This window comes from Strix uralensis, chromosome 1, assembly GCF_047716275.1.
Source record: "Strix uralensis isolate ZFMK-TIS-50842 chromosome 1, bStrUra1, whole genome shotgun sequence".
NCBI classification, from domain to species: Eukaryota; Metazoa; Chordata; class Aves; order Strigiformes; family Strigidae; genus Strix; species Strix uralensis.
In genome coordinates, this window is record NC_133972.1 from 106,351,527 (window position 1) to 106,374,019 (window position 22,493).

Sequence of the window (22,493 nt, forward strand, 5' to 3'; positions counted from 1 at the left end):
GTATTCTGAACAAAATCATACTTTAAGAAGTGGTACTATCAGTGTCATGAGTGTTCTCGTTCATAATTTTTTTTTTTTAACTTAAGTCAGATTCTGTCCATAAAAGTACTGGTACTGGAACAGTGGAGTGAAGTTCAAAACATAAAATTTCAAACGTTAAGGCTACAGAGGCCATTATGAGACAAAATTTTGGAAAACACTCAAATTGCTCTATGAGATAGCAGCATTAGATAAAAGGATAACTGCATGGACAACTTAAATTGCCACAACGTCAAGGGCTATTCCCTTTCTTGCATAGCGTTTTTGTAGGAGTACATTGTAAGTCCCTATTCACTATTTTAATGAAAGAGCAAAGAAAATTTGGAGAGGTTAATCTGACTTCCCATCTGAGCTCCTAGTACCGTTTTGTGCAGTGGCATATTAAAACAAGGTGAGCTAGAAGCTCCGAGAGCTCTGAATGAGAGTGCATTAAATTTCTTCTCAGGACACCTCAGCTGCCATGGTAGGGGCCATAGGCATGGTCTATCTTACATCTATATATATAGATATAAGGAAGAAATTTTTTACAATGATGATGGTAGGGCATTAGAACAGGTGCTCAAGGTCAGGTTGGACAGGACTTTGAGGAACCTGATCAAATGGAAGATGTCCCTGCCCATGGCCGGGGGGTTGGACTAGATGGTCTTTAAAGGTCCCTTCCAGCCCAAACCATTCTGTGGTTGTATGATTCTGTCTCCTTCCTTGGCTCAAGCAGGTGCCATATTTAAGCCATACAGTGCCTTGGACAGCTGTACAGGCAGCGTGTTTCTGGTCCTTGGGCTGCACGTAGCTTTGGAACTTTGTGTGGGACATGAACTAAACATTTTGACTTCGATTTTTTTTTTTTTTTTTTTTTAATGGTAGGAGAGGAGCTGGTAGGCATATAGTGGGTTAAAATAATAAGATATCAGTGTTTCTGGAAAGGCTAATAATCCCTTTTAGGGTCTTGTGTAGAGCACTAATGCCCTTCTTTTTCTGGTATAGCATCTGATTTGGCCATCCTTGAATATGCGCTTTACCAGCATGCTGTACTTGTGCTTCAGCGGGTGTGAAATCTTAAAAAGACCTGAACCCCAGCTCTGCACTGTGCAGACTGCCTGCCTAGATAGCCCAGACTAGCCCTGCTTACAGATTTTGGCTGCCCTGGGGAGGGATGATATGGGCACCACTAGGGACTTTGAGCCATCTTGTGTTTAATATTGGTACTGTGACGTTGTTGCATTGTGCAGCTAGGTGAAGGAACAGGAACTGGGCAGCACTGTGATCTCTTCGTGTTACTGGTGGCTGTGGAAATGCATGGCTGCAAAGCAGCATAATAGTCAGAGTTCCTCTCCCCTCTAAGGTGTACTAAGTATAGCTGGCACTCAAGGTGCATATCTGAAGATAAAGATCCTGGTCAGTCAGTGAATTTGGCTTTGAACTTGGCATCCAGATTGCTTTTAGAAGACAGTGTTGTCACAGCAACTGGGATTTCATCTTTCCTTTTTATGTAAGTTTGATCACTTGGCAGTTGCACCATATTATGTTCTGATACAAGAAGTTTTTCTTTGTTCTTCTCAGTTTCTAGCTGATCTTCCAGCTGAATGTGAAGCAGCTAAGCTGATAGATGTCTGTTTTGTCTATCTAGCTGATGGCTCTTTTCACCACCTATCCTTAAAGGCATCTGCAACTAACTGAATCAGCTGGGTGATCAAAAACTTGAATTTTTCTATTGTCAGCTTCCTTCCACATTTTCGCCCAAGAATTTCTCAATGCTTAGTCATAATTTTCTTTTAATTTAGACCAGATATAACCTTAAAAAAAAATCAGAAAGAAAGATTTTAAGCCTTTAAAACTATGAAGAATTTTGTTTTGCTGTGATATGAAAGAGACCATTCTGTAAATTATCTAAGTAATAGATGATATATGGACAGGCTTACAGAAGAAGACATCTTAGCTATGTGGCTTATGTAATCAAAAAGACTATTTCATGTCTTGTCTTACAAGTTCTCACAGGTATCAGGCTCCAAAACAGACTTGTGTAGGGTATACCTCTAAAACTACATTATAATACAATCTGTAGAGCTGCCACTTGAGATTGAATTGGTACCTAAGGTTATGGCTGACTAGACCTGGAGATCTTGTGCCCATCACAGGAAAAGGTGCACCACTCCGCTGGCTGTACAGCCTCTGAAAGCTTGAGACAGACATTTTTAAAGAAAGTGGGAGAAATTCAAGTGTTTGATATTAATCTCAAGTGAACACACCATCACTTGAGACATGTGCTTGTATGTTCTTGAGCCTCCCAGAGAGATCTGGACTTCCTGGGGTGAGCAACTAAATTCCAACAGCAGTGTCTTATCATCAATTCCTTCAAAGGATCTTAGTCATCAGTGTTCCATACCCATTTCAGCATTGCACTTAAGAAGTTAACAGAAATCTGAGGATATTCACAATCTTTTTTTGAAAAAGGGTGGTGTGAAATGGCAGACGCTCAGTAAAATCATTCCCTGTGACTGCTTGGATTACCTTTGAGGTAAAAGCTTACACCTGGTCAGTGCCATGAAGCCATTGGTTTGCTACAAATTCACATCTTACTGTGTCCTACAGTATCATCTGCCCATATACTAATGCATCAGCACCAATGCCACTGTAGCAGAATAAAGAGGATTCTGATCTATTTTGTGGATGAAGAGAAAGGTTGGCTGTGCTCCACTGGCTGTATTTATCAACTAATGTAATGAAGTTTTAATGTCAAAAATCTGTTGTTGATGCTTTGCATACAGTTACATGAAATGGATTTTATCTTAAAAAAAACCCAAAACGAAGATTTATTTACAGAATGCCATCTGTATTGTGTCCAGATGTTAGGAAAGAACAGATTTAAATTTCTCCAAGCAGTAAGGGATAAAGGTCTGAGGCAAATATCTCTGTAGTTGCTGTTTGTTACTTGTCACAGCCTCCAAACAGAGTGTTAACTAAGTGGCATTGTAGAGTACACCTGAAGTGTTTCAATAGGAGGCAAATGTTGTAGAAAGACACAGCCAATAATCCTGGCAGAACTTTTTAGAACTGAACTATGAGTTTTAATGGCAAGGTGATCAACATTTTCTCTTGCTTCTGTTTCTCTAATGCAGCATTCTGCAAAAGAATTAAGGTAAGTCACGGAGAAAATTTTGTTCTTATTGCATGACTTGTTTATGGTGGATATGGGAACAAAGGTAGCTTCAGAAATGAATGGATGATTACTGTTTTGATAGAGCTGTTGCACATAAAAGGAACTTAAACAGTGTATTCTCATTCAACAAATGAAAAATATTACTGTCACAAATTCTCTCATACTTTTTTCTGCTTTGGAACAGAGGATAGATTTTACTATTTTTTTGCATAAATGGTGCTCTGGTCAGATTTTCAAATCTGATTATTTTCAAATCTTTGTCATTTCAAATCGGGTTATTTAACAGCTTAGTATGCACTATTCCCACAAACTTGGTCTTCAATATTTATTAGGCTTCCTGATGAAGTGTTGGGTGTAAAACAAACTAGAAGAACCAGTTTGAAATATGGACTGTGTACGTTTAGGAATATGTCTGCACGTATCACAAGCATTTATGCGTGAAAGAGAAAAATGAGAGAACATACGTGGTAGCATCCTGGGAGTACAGGCTCAGTTTTGAACTATCTGGAATGAAGCTTAAGTTAGTAATCTTTTACACAGCTTTCGTTTTGTTGTCTGTATTTGGCCATTGCATAACATGCGTAGGAGTTACCGTAGTTCTGGAGGTGCACGGCATTTTAAAATAGATTATTTAAAATTCCAGGCCACAAAAGGGAGCACATGCTTGAGCATGTGCTGGGGGCTGACAGCAAAGAGCACACGCTTGGAGTGGTGGCAGAGGCGTTGGGTTGTCTGAAAGGGCACCACGGATAAGGGCTTTGCTGCGTTTATCTTCCCTTGGAGCCATCAGACAGTCAGGCAAAGTCATACGTTATTAAACATACTAATGAGAGACCCTCTGATCCTGAGGACAGTTGCTGACAACAACCAAAACCAATTTACGTTTTTAGAGATACAATTACCATTTTTAAGTGGTTATGACTTTAAGTTGACATTTCTTGATGTAGAATGTAGAAATATGAGAAGCTTATTGTTTGGTTTATGTAGTTCCTTGGTACTGTTAAAAATAATTTGTAAAAGATACTTTTCCTTCCTGTTTTTATAAGTGTATTTCTTGCCTAGTGCTATGAAGATAAACAAAATGTTTTCTTCTGACAGCTCGAGGAGGGGTACAGTGATCTAGTGAGTTCCCATCAAGCCAAGCAGCACTTACAGAGAGGGTGCCCAGGGGTTTCTTTTGCTTCTGGTAAACTTGGGCACTAAAACTAAAGATGAATTTTATCATACACCAAATTCAGATGCTAGTTTATCCAGTACTGAAAAATTACACCAAATGCATAGTGGAAACATGTTCAAAGAGGAATTAAGAGGCAAAGCCGGTAAGGGTAGAGCTTCAGTCCTACATTTATACATTTGGCTCCGACAGGAGAGCCTCACAGCTCCAGGAGCCCTGCAAGGGGCCCCAAGCTGTGGCGGCTCGGTGGTCCTCCCCAGCCCCCCAGTGTATTGCTGTTGCCTTGGGCTGGCAGCCCAGGCGTGCAGAGCACTGAGATTTTGGCTGTCTTTCAGCAGGAGTGGGCACAAAGCAGTGGAAAGAAGACGTCAGCTAGCAATAAAAGTAGAAGTTGGGAAAGCAAAATATATGTAGAACACAAGTATTTAATTTTCCAGCTTGTGTGGTTTGCTCTGTGGTGGGTCCTGTGAGGTTTGTCTTGTTTGTTTGGTTTTAGCCTTCTGCAATCCCTTCGTGTCCGTTCATTCTCCACATTAAGAACTGAGGATACAATTATCGTGACTGGGGAAGAGCGGTGAAATCACACCTTGCTGAGTAACTCTTCTGAGATTTACTCTGTTTATTCTTTTTGTCTGTGATATAATTACACTCCCTAATGGGGACATTCAGCTTGAACCTATGTTTACAGAACCTGTTTGGCTCTGTGTAATTTTAAATTTGGTTAAGTGGCTAATACTAGGAGTCAGTAATTGTTATGGCGTTGCTTAACTTACTTTCAGTTACTTTTGCCTCCTGGATACTTAAATGCAAATCCTTGTTAATTAGCCTGATGTTTTTAAAACCAGCTAACAATATTTTAAAATTTAATCTAAAAGTTATGCACCTATTCTGTCAGAGATAAGTAACTCTAGTAAAGAGTGTTTAATATCACACCTAGTATCTCATTCCAAAGATACATCTTGCCCACTTTCATGATTTCTGGTCTTAAAATCTGTCTGCTTTTCAACCTCAAGAGGGTACTGGAGTCCTTTCAAAAACTAATCCTTCTTATATCTCCCATTTGATGAAGTGAGAAAAGTATGTAGTCTTCTTTTCATAAGAAAATTGAACAAGTAGATCCTGGGCTGGGGGAAAGACATGGCAGACACTCTTGTTCTGCATGAATTGCTCGCTCTTTGGGTTTCAGCATAGCTTTTCATAGTTCCTGTCTACTTCATCTGCAAATACACTGGAACATGGTGTCACTTCTAAGGGAAGCCATTGTGTCTGGCTGCTTTAATGCCCAGGGTCAGGATGGTTCCAACAGTTTTACTTCACATTAGTCAGAGAGATGTTGCCATTGGATCCATTTGATCTATTCCCATTAATTTGCACCAGCTCTGAGATACAAACCTCACAGCCCAGCAGGATGGGTGTAAAGTGACTAGAGTATACCTTCCTTACTTTGGATTAATACTTTAAAATATTATTTTGTTTTGATTAGCTGAAGAATAGAGGAATGGCAAACTTCTGTTTTGATTATAACCCTGCAAATGAACATCAAGTAACTGGACACAGGATCATACTATACCCGTGTCATGGCATGGGACAAAATCAGGTAAGATTCATTTTTTATTTTCATTTTGACTAACGCTGTGGTTGTAATGTAAAAAAGTATGGTAAAGGCATTGCAGTAGGGCTGAGAGAATATGTTGTCACAGCAAGGTGATCTTAGATCTACTTTTGGTTCTTGCACTGAATGCTTTTAACTTTGATATATCTTCAGGTTAGATTTTCTTCATTCTAAAGATGTGTCTACCCAGACCAGGGAACTCATGCATACCTTAATTATACCTTTCCGCAGAGCTCATTAGCAGGGGTTAATAGCACAGCAGTGCAGCTGTAGTGCTTATAGGCCAGTGTTCACTCACCTCCAGCTGGTCTTGGGCAGACCAGCACATCTCTGGGCTTTTGTCTGTCCACATCTCCAAAGCCCTTAATAAGATTGCAAACATCACCTAGCCTGTCTCTGTCATCGTGCCTCTTCCTCTTGGTGCTTGTCTAACTGCGCAAGAGGTTTTTGGATGTCATTTTCCCCTGTACTCCACTCTACAGAAATGTCCTCCTGGGCTTGGGATCCACAATCCTGGAGAGCAGGGATCCCCTCTAATACTTTCATTCTTGTTCTCTTGGTTTTGACTTCTGAAGTTGAAAATGCTTGCTGCTATCTTTCTCCATGCTGATTGAAACTGTGTGCAGCAGTGTTTAGTTATGATAGCCATAAAGCTGTCTGCGTAACGCTGTGGTAAAAGTGTTTGGGGCACCATGTGCCAATCTATAATGGCTGTTCTGCATGGTTTTGAGTGGCCACCTTCTAGAATTGAGGTTTGGTGTTTGATGTGTGACATGTAACATGTACTTGTCTAGCTTGATTTTTTGGCTTCTAAGACAGATTAGACTATATGGCATGCCCCTAGTTGTAGGGGTGAAGAAATATGCAGGGTCTTGTTGAGAGTAAGTGCATAACTGTGTGACAGTTTGGGTGGCTTGACTAGGTTTTTTTTAAGGAAATTAATCCAAACATTCAATTAGGAAAGGAAAAACAAGTTTGGAAATGAACCAGAGATGTGGCATATAAGCAGTGTATCTGTTCTTTTTCTGAATCCTGCTTTAAAAAAATATAAAAGCTTCAGGAGTGAAAACCAAATCTGTATTGAGGAGAAAGCTTCTAATATGAATTGCATTTTACATGAGAAAAGGAAAACAACAGCCTGAGCACTGTGCTTTGGATCTTAAAAGAAAGTAGATTTGTTTCTGATAGCAAGTTTATTGTCTTAAGTATTAGAACTGTTAGTTAGTATTATTTATTAGTTTATGTCTTAACTTTTCTAATGTTTCTGTCCTGAAGGGCAGGAGGAGAATCTTGTGTCATAAAAGCCAAAGTTCTTGGTATTGACAGATGTATGTCAAGAATGCTAAGCCGTACCACACCAACCCATTTTACCCCCTCAGTTCAGCTCCATGCCCAAGTAAAGCATACTTCTATACACCTATATAGATGATAAGTTCGTAATCAGATAACCTAGTTAAGCCACTTTCTTATGAGGAAGAGTTGATTGGTTTTGTAGATTAAGAAGTATTTCATGTATGGGATTACATGCTCACATGCGAAAGGTATTTATAGATTTTTTTTTTCCTTGCATTACAGATTACAGAGAGGAGAGGGGTTGAATCTTTTTGTATTGCTCTGAGCAAAAAAGTTTATTTAAATTTTATCCCTTCCACCAAGAAAAAATAATGACATAGAATAAAAGGTGAAAACGAAAGAGGAGTACAATTCAGAGATGAATTCTCATGAGATGACATTTTTACAGTTATCCTTTGTTTAGGTAGCACTAAAAGATTAACTGAATTTACTGCAAAGATACCACATCACTGGATATTAATACTGTTATGTCTCTGCATACCTGCAATAGCAGGCACTCAACTGAGAGCTGTGATGCTCTTGGAGCTGTGCAATTAGTGCTCCCTCTGCTGACATCCAGGCAGCAGGAGGAAGGAGAAATGGAGAAACTACCAGACTGCAATATAAACCGATAAAAGAAAATATGAGATGACACAAGAGAATTACAGAGCCTGAGGAGGGAAGGCCAAACACAGGAAGTGGGCAAAACAATATTAGTGATATGGGCACAAGGCATGGGATGGCTGACATGGGAGCAAGTGAAAGGGGGCCAAGGTGACAGAGGGCAGAAGTAGTTTGGGACAGAGGTAGGGCAACAGACAAGGAGCAGGGAATGTGTGACAGAGGAAGGAGCAGTTAGGAGCTACAGGAAGGGAGTGTGAAACAAGCAGAATCACTGGAGACCCCTTTAGTGGAAAGGGGCAGGGGGACTGAATGTGGGGGCAGAGATACCAGTTGGCAAATGGGGGCAGGGATACTAGTTGGCAAATGGGGGCATGGGTAGGGGTGACAGGTAGTAGTTGCAAGAAGAGTGGACAGCAGGAAGAGCTGTGGGTGAGGGAACAGAGGGAAGCTAAAATAAGACAAGACATAGAAGCACAAGTGAGATGGGAAATGGAAGTCAGGATTGCTGAATTTGCACCTCCTTCTTCTGGCTCACAAATAGCTGTGAAACCTACCAGCAAGATATTTGTCTCCATTTCCTTCCCATCTCCTGTCCCTTTTGACAGTCGTTCTTAAAAGGTAACAGGCTGGTGGTGTGAATTCCTTAGCTCAGTTGGCAGGTGACAGTGGCAGGACTGAAACAGTCCAATCTCCCACATGTACATCCCCCACTGTCAGCTGATGGAACTGATGGTGACAAGGCTGGTCATCCTCTAGTTATATCAACGCTAAGGAGAGCAAGGCACTTCACCACACAGTTTCACAGATGTTTGCTGACAACAGGCAGCCTTTAACTTCTGTTTTGCCCTTGGGAAGGAATCTGCCATCCTAATCCCAAGCTCTACAGCTTTAGCAGCAAACCCTCATTACAAAGCTTCACTCCCATTCCTGTCCTGCACCACATGTCACAGAGAGCTCCAGTTTCTCTACTCCATGCTATTTAACACTTTATTTTCCATGCTGGCTGGCTCCCAGTCTTTCTGTAATTCCCTTGCTCTGTCTCTCCCCTCACCAGTAACTACCTACACTAGGTTATGTTTTGCACCTTTTCACGTGCCTTTCTTCTTTCCTGGCTAGCTCCCGTTTTTAATCCTCTAGTTGTCTCATCCCTTCCTCCTGTTGCAAGTTTTGTTCCAGCATTCATCACTTTCTTCCTCAAATAGTACTCCCTGCTGCACATTCACACTGTCTCATGGTATCAAGGAATAAAGTTTATCCTCAAGAGTACAGCTCAGTAAAGTTATTCTCCAAAAACATCTTGATAGGATTTAACGTTAATGAAGGTTAACTTGGTCAGCCACTGGTCTTACACTCCAGTACATCCATCCTCTGGCATGGTATGCTAGTGGCAGGTGGCTGTTTATGTAGAGGACAACTGCAAAAGCTCTTTTCACTGGAAGCAATTCTCCGCTGAGAGTGACCTCTGTGTTCACTGTGTCGAGAGGAGAGAGCTCTGTGCTCTCGATTATCTATAAAGGCCAGCACCTGCTCCCATTTTATGTCTCAGTAAGTAAAACCACTCTCAGAAAACTAAGGTCCCTGATAATTTGCTGCTATTTTTCCTTGAATCCATGGCCAAAGTGAGAGGGTACCCTTTAGTCCTTTTGAGTTGCTTTTGTGTCAGCCGTAAGAAAACTAACTGTGGGTTGTTTAAAATTAGTATGTTCCATTATAGCAAGAAGGTGAGGATATGACTGTGATAGGAGCTGAGTGTGTATGGAAGAGAGGCAGAAAATATGCAAAATATTGGCTAGTTGGTGCTTGTACCTCAGGCTGCTGATGTTTTGTGGAAGTGTCTGCCCCAGTAGATGAGAATGAAAGGCTTTGAAATTCAACACCCATAAAGTCCATTGACCTTCTTGTTATGGCTGGGAAGTGGTACAGAGGGCACCAATGTGTGATGGCAGCAAGCCAACCTGGTATGGTAAGAAGATGGGAAGGCACTAAGCAGCCTGCTTTGTCTGACAGTACCCCCCAATATTCCCATTTGCAACTGATAGATTTGAGGCAAATAGGGAGAGACAAAAGTTTAGCAAAGCCATTGGGTTTTCTGCGAAAGGGGTATCAGACTTAGTATAGCCTCTCTGCTGGTTCTACCCATCAAGTGCAAACTTCTTCCTGCAGGCAGAAGAGCAGTAGCCAGGCACAGAGAGGGATGACGGTGTTTTTTAGGGTCTGGTGAGGTATCCAAAATCTGCCTCCATCTCTCATACCACAGAGCACTGATGCAGCTGGGATTGCTCAGATTCCCATAGATTGCTCAGAAATGGTAGGCACCGGATAAAAGGCCTTATCAAGTTTCTCAGTAGCACTTAAGGGAATCTACTGGTTCTCTGAAGGACAGAAAGGCAGTAAGGCTACTAGTTACTGGGCCATGAATCAGTTTGAAAATGCTTCCTTTCTGTCCACATAAGCCACTGGGCAAGGAAAGAACACTATTCACTTTTTCAGGAGGAAGAGCTTTATATCATGTATTACCGGAGCTTGAAAAAGCCCAAAGCCTGAAGTATTTATTCCATTTAAAGCAGTATAGGGTAAAGAACTGTATAATGTTCATTGGGCAAGGAGGCAGGAGGGCTTGGTTGCTAATACTGTAACCGCAATCCTTAATGTTATCTGGAAATTAACCATTTTACTTGCTCTTCTCTTCCAAAATCTGTTGCAAGTCTTTGAGAGGCCATTCCGGAAGGACATCAGTAGTAAGGAGCGCTCTGACCTAGTAGCTGCTCCATCTACCCTTGATGCACCTCATACAATCAGCAGCTTGCAGGCTTTCACTGATGCTGAATATGAATTGCTGAAAAGAGTTATTATATCTAATAAATCCACTAATGAGTAAGGCTCTAAACGTGGACTTGTAAAAGTGGCAGCTGTAAAAAACTATCCATCCAGACACAAACGAGCAGGAGTGAAGCATTTTCGTTATTCATGAGTTGTAGGCTTAAAATGAGTGCCCTTGTAGCTCACTGTGGTGCCCAAAGTAGCAGGCTTTCCACATGCCAATCAGATACTGAACCTGGGAACTAAAGCCTGAAGACCCAGGGAATAGCCCCTGCCTATTAGGGTAAAAAATAATAGTAATTTAAAAAAAAAATTGGGCCAGTATTATCACAATTGACTTCTGTTGATTATGAGACATTTCTGGCATAAAGCAAATGTCGTAAAGGTAGTGCAGCCTACCTCATAGGAACAGGTCCTAGCACTAGGTTTCAAGGGGAAATCGGGGTCTCCTGGGTATTAGGTCGGCAGGTAGACTTGAAGTAGCTTTCTTGAAGCACTCACTTCCCTTTGCAGCTTACCACAAATGAATGGCGTCAAACAGGTTAATTCTGGGGGGGTCAGTCACTTGCACCACTGACAGGAGAAAAAAAAAAAAAAAAAGGCCATGAAGCTCTACAGGCTGATGCAGTGGACAGCACTGGTCTGTGTTTGGCTGCGACAGCCACCTCAGCAGAGAAATTCCTGATTGTGATAAAAGCAGGGACAGATTTCATGAAACAACGACCATCAGCGTAATCTAGATCAGAGCTCTTACACCTGGAAATGGATGACTGCAGACTTTGTAATCACATGGTCTTGTTTACATTAAAACCCCATTTGCAGTTTCTCTTTCAAGGATAATTAGCCTTGGTGATTGTTAAGGATGGTTTTGTGGTAAGTTCAAGTATATACAATATTTCTGAATTGGTACAGCCCGCTTCACATGGCCTTACAGTCTCTTTCTCCAGGGGTGAAACAAAATAAAAGAGGATTCCTTCTCTCACTCATCCTTTGATTGGTTTCCGCTAATGCAGCTGTAGTATTGGTAACAAGCAATTTTTTGACGTGTGTAAAGTTCTCCTCTACTGAGTAGAACCTAAATCAGATCTAAACACACATCCATGCACTGTAGTCATCTAAATTATTTACAAGTGTGCTGAACACAAACAGCTCTCAAACTCTGCTACTCTTTAATGAAGTCCAAAATTTGGCAAATGTCCATGATAAATACAAAAATGTTAAGGAAGTCTTCAACCATAATTGCTATGGAAGCCAAGACATTTTAGAGCATGTTCAGAACACCTCTGTAGAGTATTATACAACAAGCAAAGCCAGTAAATTGTCTTTAATAAAGTTCTGTTCATGTTTAAAAGCAGCTGTAGCTGATCTGCTTCAAATAGTATCTTAAAATGTTATATAATAAAATGCTAATCACCATGCATCCTGAGTATTTTGTAACTGGAAATGAACCTTGACCAAATTGCATTTGAACTATGCAGTGAGCAACTCCTTAATTAAAAGTAACATTGTTTTGTGACAACTGAATTAAGAAGGCATAATGTCAGGCTACAAACTGTTTTCCATCCTATTTTTAAGGATGATCTAGAATGTGAAAGTAGAATATTACAGTCGAATTTTGTAAGTTATTTCATGCTGGAATGTCTGTTTTCCAGGACATTTATTCAACATTTCATACATTTTTAAGTGCTACCAGAGTAAAGCAGTGTTGTGGAGAGATTGATTTTTGTAAAATAGTAAGCAAACAGCAGAAATTAAGGCTCCTTGAATATTTTTGGCAGAATTTCTCTCCACGACAGCAACTTTAATATGTGAACTTAATTATAGTATCTTAGTATATCCTCCTTTATAAATACTTTGTGTACATATGAAATGACTGTTGTCCTTTGTTTCTTCTCTTGGGTTTGCAGTTTTTTGAGTACACATCCCATAATGAAATACGTTACAACACCCGACAGCCAGAAGTCTGTGCAGCAGTCGATTCAGGGACCGACTACCTGACAATGTACTTGTGTCAAGAAAATGTCCACAGTGTTCCTGAAAACCAGAAGTTTGTTTTTAGAGAGGTATGTGTGTCTGCTTGGTTTTGGTTTGGTTATTTGTGAGAGTGGGTGGAAGAATTGTTGAGGTTTTTTCTTCTTACTGCCTACACATCATGCAGGCACCTGCATAGATCTCTGGGAGAAATATCTTGGTTTTTAATATCTGAACATAGAACCAGGTAGAAGCAGTGCATACATGAAGAGTATGTCAGTCATAAAGAATAGGAAGATGAGATGAAGGGAAGTGCCCTTCTTAACCTCAGAGGGGTTGGGAAGGTTGGCAGAGGTCTCTCTTTGCCCTGTCCGCATCTAGCACTTTTTGCGAGCTGCTTAGTTCTCTCTCACATCTCACCCCTACTGTCTTCTCCTGAGAACTGAGGTGCGTCCATATACCCCTTCCCAAGCCAGTCTCATGGCTGGCCTACTTCTGCTCTCCTTTCATTGACTTCTTTTATTTCCCGGTATTCATACCACCATTACTTTACACTCTTCCCTGCTTTTGAGCAGCTGCTTCTGCTCTGCAAACCATCTCTCATGACCCTCCCCGTGAGCACCAGAACTGCTCCCTGAGCTTTTCTGCAATGTAATGTGCAGTTGTGTAATTTGATGCACCATCAAAAAATACCTTCCACCCTACTCCTGCCCCTACACAGGACACATCTTACTGGCTGTGGGGTCTCAGCCGATCTGTGCCTCTCTTCTTCAGCCTTAATGCCTACACCCCAAAGGGTGAGAAGTATGGAGTATATTTAATAAACATAACATGTGATCTTAGAAAACCTTGTGTTCAGTAGTTTTTGATCTCTGAAGGAGTTCCTGGGATGCCTGAGAGAAAATAAATTGGATGAAAAATGATGGCCTTGGTCAGGTTCTGGAGTGTTATTATTTGGTTAAAGGAAAAGGTCACATAATATATCAAAATGGTATATTTACATAATGTGTCTGCATAATGCATCTAAACTTTTAGAGGCTCCATGGTTGACAAATTTCATGCTTAGATACTACCACCAGTGATAGATGGCAGAGTAAATTCTACAGAAGAATGTGAGAACTATTGTCCATTCACTAAATCTAGTCCAGACTGAAGTTCACAGTGATATTACTGAGTAAAACAAAATATTTAAAAGGCTGACTTTATAAATGACATTTCATTTTTAATGCTGACATTTAACAAAATTTTTCAAGGTCGTATGCATTAATCCCTAAGATGACATATATTGAGTGACCCTCAGTCACTTCAGGAAATAATTGAGAAAACACAGTTTTGTAACATGTGTTTCCACTGCATTCCTAACCATTAATTTTTAAAATAATTCCCAAAGTTTCAGATAATACATCCTCTTTCTTTCTCATGATGAATTTGTGTCTCTGTGATTTGAATGTACTGCTCTGCTCTGATTCCTCCTCTTCTTTTTGCATTAAATCAGAATCACCAGTCCCCACCTTTCAAGGCAAGTGATGGGTGAGATGTCAGTACCGCATTTCTCTTGCTTTGTGTGGAGAAGTGTCAGACAATGGAAAAGCTGTCCTTATGGATGTAGCATAATCAAAGATTTGAACAGCCTTCCCAGCAGCTTGGCAAGAATTAAGTTCTTACGGGCACTGAGTGAAAAACGAGTGAGGCAGATACGATACTGATTAGTCCACTCAAAAATTTGAATTATCATGACAGAAATGGGAAAGTCATTCAGCAGCTAAGTCTGTCAGCAAACCCGTGAGCAAGCACACACTGCTGGACATCAGGGGCTGCGGCTCAAGGCACAATTAGTGCGACACTCCTGACGACGGAAGGAGCAGACTTTCAAAGGAGTCAGGGTTATGCTCAGAAACAGGGCATTTTTCTTTGGAAGCTGCCAGAGGCTTTGGAAATGGTTACATGTGGGAGTGTCACCCGGGCCAAAGGAACGGTCTCAGAGCAGGGCAGTTCTCCACAGCTGGCTATGCTGCCTTCTTGCAGCTTGCTATCCTAGTTGTCAGTGCTCCTGGATTGGAGCAAGTGTCGTGAACTGGATATGAAATGTTCTTGGAGACTCCCATAATAGGAGGGCCTGAGGCCTCAAAATGTATTCTTTAGGGAGTCTGAATGTGGGGGCCTGTCAGACCTTACACCTCTCAGGCAGCTGTGCTGTCTTCTGGCAAGGCAAGCTAACTCCTCACATATCTGCAGGCAAGGGGCATGCTTAAATACTTTTGCCTTTTCCACTAAAACTAAACCCTGTCAAGAAAGGGGAATTTTTTTTTTTTTTTTTTCTAAAAATATATCCAACATCTACACTTGCCTAACAATAGTTACATTTTACTTGCAGGATGTGTAATAAGTTGATGAATTTGGGTAATGCCTGTACTTGGCTTTGATCTTCTCTGACTATATTCTGGTGCAGTAACAAAAGGCAATGAAAGTGAATAAAGTTAGCACATCCTTTACGGGCTTAGACGTTAAGACACTGATCACTCTAAAGCAATGCTAATGTAAGTTTAAAAGTAGGGTCTTCTGATAAAGTTTCAGAGATCCTCAAATTAGGCATTTTGGCTTCACTGCATGGCCTCATGAAAAGGATATGTGTGGTATTTATTTGTTATGAATGTTTTCTGTTACTTTTAAAACACAGTGATATGCCTGTAATTTTTAGGACCTGAAAAGCAAAAATTATTTATGTCTTTTGTAGGATGGTACCTTGTTTCATCTACAAACCCAGAAGTGCGTACAAGCAGAGTCAAATGCTTACAATGGTAACCCAGCACCATTGTTACGACCGTGTACCAACTCGGACTACCAAAAATGGTTCTTCAAAGAAAGAAGTTGATCGAGATGTCATCTAGGATATAGCTGAATATGAAAATGAGCTCTTTCTAGTCAGCAGTTAGCCTTTTGAAAATCACATAAGTGATATATTTTTGTATGGAAAGAACTGTAATTAGTTTACAAGCCTTGGATTTCATTTTCTGGAGCATTAAAAGGCACTAAGCATTGAGAGCTACGTAAAGTAGGTCCAGTGGTTATATCATGCTACAGAATCTGCTCCTTTTCTCTCTTTGGCAGCTACATAACTGCTTCTGAAGTGTCTTAGTTTCTTTACACAAGTGACTATATTTTTTAATCTACTGTGTGAAAGTAAGGCAGTCAAAATAATTGCACTAATGTTATCTGCCAATAACTTAAAATGTTTATTTTTCTACTAAAACATTCTGCAGTTGGGCCTTTTAACAGATACTAGTTAATAATTCTTCTTGTCTTTTAAATACCAAGAAAGTAAGCGTAGGCCAGATTCTGCCCTAAGTGACTACAAAACCCTCACTGTGTGGATTTGCACATGAAGGCAGAGTAGGTCTGCATGTTTTTGCACAAATAACAATCTAGATGCATACAGATTGCACATGCTTGACAATACTATACATTAAATGTTGTGACAATTTTAGATGCTCATGGCACTTGACGAGTTTCTAATCATGCTTAAGTCTGGTTTTGGAGTAAAATGGGGATTTTCTCATCTTAAATAAGACAACGATATTTAAAGGTGATGCTCTGGGAAAAGTTATTTAGGTTCACATGGATCTAGCTATGTGACTGTGTCCCAGACTGCACAACTTACTTTAACGTGATGTGGATTTTCAACATTCATAAACTTGCAAGATCAGACCCAGCAATAATTCTTTCGACAAATTTCAAAATTACAGTTAGAGAAAATGAATCTAAGAAACTGTATCTTTCTTTAAATTGTAAAAGTTTAAATGGTTCATGTAAAAATGATTATATGAACAAAAATGTTTTTGCAACTCATTGATATGATAGGCAACTGATATTAATACAAAAAGGGTTGTCTTTCAGGTATAACTTGCATTTTGGGACTCCTTTTCTGATAAGTTGGCCATGTCAACACTTACATCCCTATTGAAAACATGGGGTTGAATCTGCACCCGTACAAGATGTTTTCTGCCATGGTGTGGGACCTGCCTTACCCAGTCAGACAAGTAGTGTGTACAGCAATCTATTTTGTCATTGACCATCATCATTACAATGTTGATTAAAAGGGTTTCAGCTCATAAGGAAAGTTTCTTTCTGTATCAGCTAGAGGTATGCTTATGTTTAGAAAATTTCAACCTTTTCCCCCTCAGAAGTCTTGGCATCTGTTTCGATTACTTTTGGATGTGTTTTGTTATTTGCCTTTGTTCATGTTTTCTATTAAAAATGTACAGCCTTTTCTTTGAATTCTCATAAGCTCATGCCATTTTGGCATACCTATTTATATGATTAGGGTGTGGGACTGGGTTTCTGCCTGTAGGAGATGCGTATGTAGGTTCTTCAGAGGTCTTTCTAAACCCATGTGTAGATAGAATGTTTTTGTGAGCACCTTTACAGTTTTGTCTCTGTGGGATGGACTGATGAAATTGATGTTAGAATTAATAAAATATTTTGTAATTCGGTAGAGTGGGAACTGTGTTTACAACTATTTTTTTTTCTTGCGGTCAGTGGTTTTAATCATTGCTCTGATCTCTTAGGCTCTGATCCCTGCAGCACCTGGGAGAAGACAGCTTTATTTTACGGTCTCTCAACTTTCCTTTCCTGAACTCAGTAATGCTTCTGTACACCTGTTAGCAGCAGTGGTGTGCACTTTGTGGAGTCACAAATCAAAACTGGGTGGCTGCATGAGAGAACTGTGATAGCTCCAGCAACACAGCAAGGATTTTCTATTAATTTCTGATTTGCCTTTTTGACTCTTGATTGAATTACATTAGTAAGTTAATGAGAGCCCAGCTATTACAGTTGTAGACAAAACTCTCATTGACCTCCATGGTCAATGAGTTTAGTTTTTTAGTTTCAGGATTCCATCATCAGGTGGTGGTATGCAAGTGAAACTTAGTAATTGGAAATTATTTTCCATACGTCTTCCCACTCTGCACTTGTTTTAGAGGGCAGTATTGATGTTTTGGTCTTCTGGTGACATGCAGCTGAGCTGTTTTCTCATATACCTGCGAACCTGCTAGCTTGGGTTGCATATTTGCTAGGCAAACACACTTATGTTGAGTTCAAAAACAGACACTGAGCATAGCAACATCACCAGCTTGCTCCCCTTATGTTGGTCTTTTAGTCTATCTACTTACCCTTTTTCCTCCTTGATATCATTTCTCAACTCACTGGAATTGTATAATGTTTGGCTTCAGGTTTTGAGGCTGAAGGACTCCATCAAGCGTCTGAGTCACAATGCACAGCTTCAGACTTCCTTTGCGGGAGGTCAGGGCTACCTGCTGAGGAATGGATGGTGGACTTTGGGCTTCTCCTGAGCAGAGAAGGGGCTGGATCCCTCACAGAAATGGAAAAATTGGAGGACTTCAGTCACAAATCAATACTTCATCTGGTTCTGGCCTCCTAGGGCTCTCTTTGAAAAAGAGAGAGGAACACTTTCCACATGGTCCAAATCAAGAGCCAGTAGGTCACCCCTTTCTTAGTATTCATTTTCCTTTTATACTTAGAGCCATGTGTTTCTTTTCCCCTTTGCAACTAACCATGTGAAGCACCCATAAAGCCAAAACTTGCAACTCAAGCTTCTTGATAACCTTAGATTGAAATAATGGGATACTGGCAGCACAAACTGGGAAATGTCAAGGGTCCTTCTTCCATTTTGTACCATCACTCTGTTCAAAAAAAGAAAGGACATTTTTTAAATACAGAGAGATCAACTGAACAAATTTTCCTATGAAGGTATCGTCCCAGTGCACAGTACGTCACATAAAATTCTAGGATAGAGATGAGGAAATCTGTCTTTCAAATGGATTTTATTTCTTCCTGATAGCCTATCTAAAAATACAACCCATCCTGTGTTTACTAGCCTTTTTTAGGCGTTATACTGGATCAGCATGATTTTGTATTCTCCCAGGTTCCTTCCCTTCCCCTTGTCTGATGTTCCATGGATGTCCCTAGATATGGGGCATACTTGGCCCAGAAGATTAAGCCAGGAGAAGTATTTGACAAAACTAAACTGTGCAAAATGTTTTCCCAATTTTCCATCTCCTGTGCTGAATACACCTTGTGAGGGGAGTAGTAATATGCAAGGAGTCTTTAATAAATTACCTGATGGTATTATCCCCAAAATGAGAATTTGGGGTTGTAAGTACTGATTGAACTTGCTGATTTTCTGGAATTAATAAAAGAATTCATTTTAAAAATGCTTATTTCTTAGTCTTTGTATTCCTTTATGAAAAAAATAATAAATTGCAATCCAGATTGCAGTCTGGTGCCTAATTCTTTACCACATTTCTTTGAACTCATCAGGTAATTTTTTTCTTTTATTCTTCTACCATTCTCCTTTCATTTAAACGTTGTGGGTCTTTGATGTGAACTAGAACTTACTGGCTTTTCACTTCAGCAGAAGACAGTATATGAACCTTCCTTCTAAGAAATAAACCACGAAAATCTCTGTATGTGCAGTCTTGACCAAACCTTTATAATGGAGGATTGTTAGAGCTTGCACAAACACCAGGAACAACAGTTATTACTGTATTCGCATCGGTCAACATGAATTGGAAGCAGCATTTCTTGCTAGCTCTGCTGAAACAAAGACTCAAAACTGTGTTCAATTTTTGTTATAGGAAGTGATAAGATTTACTGGAAGGGGAAATTCATATTGGTTGGTTGTGCTCCTATTCCCTATGTATGAAAACACAGGCAGTTACACAGTGATACTGCTGGGTTGGTAATGCAAAAGCTGATGGTCTTTTCATTTCATTTGGCTCTCTTAAAGCCTTTAGATATGGAGATTAATTTGAAGTTGAGCTTTGTGCTGATACCCTGATATAAAGACATAGCAATCAAGATATCTAGAGAGACTATAGAGTTAGGATCATGCAGTTGTATATATACACTTGAAACTGTGGGGGGTTTTGGCAGTGTTTCAGGATGCTGTAGAGGCTCATAACAAAGATGGTTTGACTATGCTAGCAAGTTAGCTGAGGTAGGTGGGACAGTCCTTGGGAGGGAGGGAAGAGAGGGATAGCAGAGCTCTGTTGGGGTGCTAGCAGCTGACTGCAACAGTAATAGCTGGGTTTGAATTAGAGCATCGCAGTATTCTTTCACTTCCCATTTACCAAGGAAAACAGTTATGTATGTATATGCAATACTAAAATTACTATGCCCAAATCAACAGTTTTCAGTCTTTTTTTCAATCCGTTACTGACGTTTATATGAATAGACAAAGCCTGTTTAGACCAGTCCTAGTCAGCACTGACAGGAATGATGTGGCTGTAGATGACAGACTTTCAGAGGCTTCCAGGATTTCCAAAGGGGGTTGAAGACAAAAACAGGGCAGGACCTTCTCTGTGACTTCTCCTAACTCCAAAAGCAAGAGGAAAGAAGATGGAAGATGCAGGAAGTGAGTCACTGGCTTGATGGGCAGCATTACATGTTTCATGTAGCATCAGAGCATCTCCCACAGTGGGAGAGGACTTGTAGCAGATGCAATTTCTTTCTTGGTCATAAGGAAAAAATCAGTTTCCTGAGTTTCTTGAACCTGTCCATGCTCTGAAGATATTTAACTTGCAGGTGAAGAAAAAGTGGTCAAGGGAGTCATACCAGTACAGATACCTGAAATTCATGAATTAGTACTCTCTGATGAGCAAATATAAAGAATCTATAAAGAACAAAAATGTTAACTGTGCATACACTGTGAGAAGACCTAGTAATAACAGAGAGAAATTGGAAATTATTATTAGTGGGATGATACTTGACATAACTGTTTTTACTGAAATATAGTTGAAGGATACATGTGCTTGAAATGCTGAAGTGATTGGGTAACATGCTGGGAAGAAAGTGACATTTGATTTTCAATCAAAGAACAGGATTTACAATTCTTGTGAACTGGTGGAATAAACAGATACAGAGGGTATCTGGTGTAGATCACCAAATAAGAATATAAAGCCTTTTTGCATAACAGGTAAAGGATATGTGCTACTTTAGAGGATTTCATCCTAGGGGATGCACTTCAACAATTTCATGGTAGCAAAATATTCTGGGGATTTCTAAGGAAAAAAAAAATGCAGCTGGGTAAGCAGCTGTATCTGACATGATCTTTAATAAGCAGCTTGATGCAATTTTCCTTTAGGTCTCCTTTTATTTAAAATGAGCTGTTACCTGGGCATCTGTTATGCATAAACAAAGGATAGTACCTATGAAAGAAGAAATTTCTCAGTGATGAGGATTGGAAAGAAGCAGGGTTTACAAAATATGACTCTATGTATATATCATGTTGGAAACTTACATGTGTACAACATGAATGTTTTTTTATAGGATTGCAAATGAAATATTTGTCAGAAATAAACTTCTTTGTTAAATCTAAATTGAGCCTCAGTGTATCTGAACAGAACAGAACAGAATCATCTAGGTTGGAAAGGACCTTGAAGATCATCTAGTCCAACCATTAACCTAGCACTGGCAGATCCCAACTACACCATATCCCTCAGCGCTATGTCGACTCGACTCTTAAACACCTCCAGGGATGGGGACTCCACCACCTCCCTGGGCAGCCCATTCCAACGCCTAACAACCTGTTCTGTAAAGAAATACTTCCTAATACACAGTCTAAACCTTCCCTGGCGCAATTCGAGGCCATTCCCTCTTGTCCTATCACTTATTACTTGGTTGAGGAGACTCATCCCCAGCTCTCTGCAACCTCCTTTCAGGTAGCTGTAGAGGGCGATGAGGTCTCCCCTCAGCCTTCTCCAGACTAAACAACCCCAGTTCCCTCAGCCGCTCCTCGTATGAAATGTGCTCCAGACCCTTCACCAGCTTCGTTGCCCTTCTCTGGACATGCTCGAGTAATTCAATGTCCTTTTTGTAGTGAGGGGCTGAAGTGCTAAGGCGCTTGGACAATAGGCCCAAGCCAGAGTTGACCTATAGATGAATACTGTATATTTTATAACTGATAACCATTGTGCTAACAGGTATTATACTAAGTTATAACAAACCACCTAGTCCGATGTAAAAGGTGGAAGTGTTGAAGCCTGAGCAACAGGCCTTGAACTGAAACTGTTAACTCAGTATGTAACCCCTAATGAAATATGCATGGAGGATGTAGCTATCTTGAATGTGTCTTTCCCTTCCGTTGTATGTGAATAGAACAACAGAGTCAGGGAGGCAGGTGTCTGTCTCCAAGACCTGATGTGATGAATGTATCTTTCCCTTCCTTTGTATATTAATAGAATAACAGAGTCATGGAGACAGGTGCCTGTCCTCGAGGCCTGGTGTGAGACCTTGCGCATAATCCAATCAGATAAGCAGAGAAATTCCCTTAGTTTCTTCCTTGAACCCTGGCCAGGCTCTGGGGGGAACCTAATGTGAAATTTAAACCAGGTATTTCCGCTTAAAACAAAGGTGCCAGCTATTCTGGCTTGCTGATTTTTAGCATATAAGGCTGGACCCACTCACAGCGACTTTGGAAACCTCACCTATGGGTGGACACACCGCGTAGGATTTCCCACTTGCCGGGACAGGCTCTGCAAATCCTCGCTGTAACCGGGGCTCCCCATCGACTGCGGATCTGGATGATGGTAACGTATGCAAGTGGTGATGTATCTTTCTTAATCACTATTCTCTCTCTCAGGTAGTAATGATGTGATGCATTACCCTGTATTTTCCTATTTGTTTAAGTGCACTATTCTGTCTTTTCTTACTGTATGCTTTCTGTATTATTCTGTTATATTATTTAG

General features: G+C 40.3%; 1 protein-coding gene across 1 annotated transcript in view; it reads left to right on the top strand.

The window, feature by feature from the left end:
* The window catches only part of GALNT12 (polypeptide N-acetylgalactosaminyltransferase 12), a 49,782-nt gene extending 32,563 nt beyond the window's left edge, over positions 1-17,219 (top strand). The window contains exons 8-10 of the mRNA XM_074893210.1: positions 5,854-5,967; positions 12,666-12,821; positions 15,464-17,219. Coding sequence (XP_074749311.1) covers positions 5,854-5,967; positions 12,666-12,821; positions 15,464-15,601 — 408 coding nt within the window. The 3' untranslated portion in view covers positions 15,602-17,219. The remainder of the gene's footprint in view (positions 1-5,853; positions 5,968-12,665; positions 12,822-15,463) is intronic.
* Positions 17,220-22,493: the final 5,274 nt, after the last annotated feature.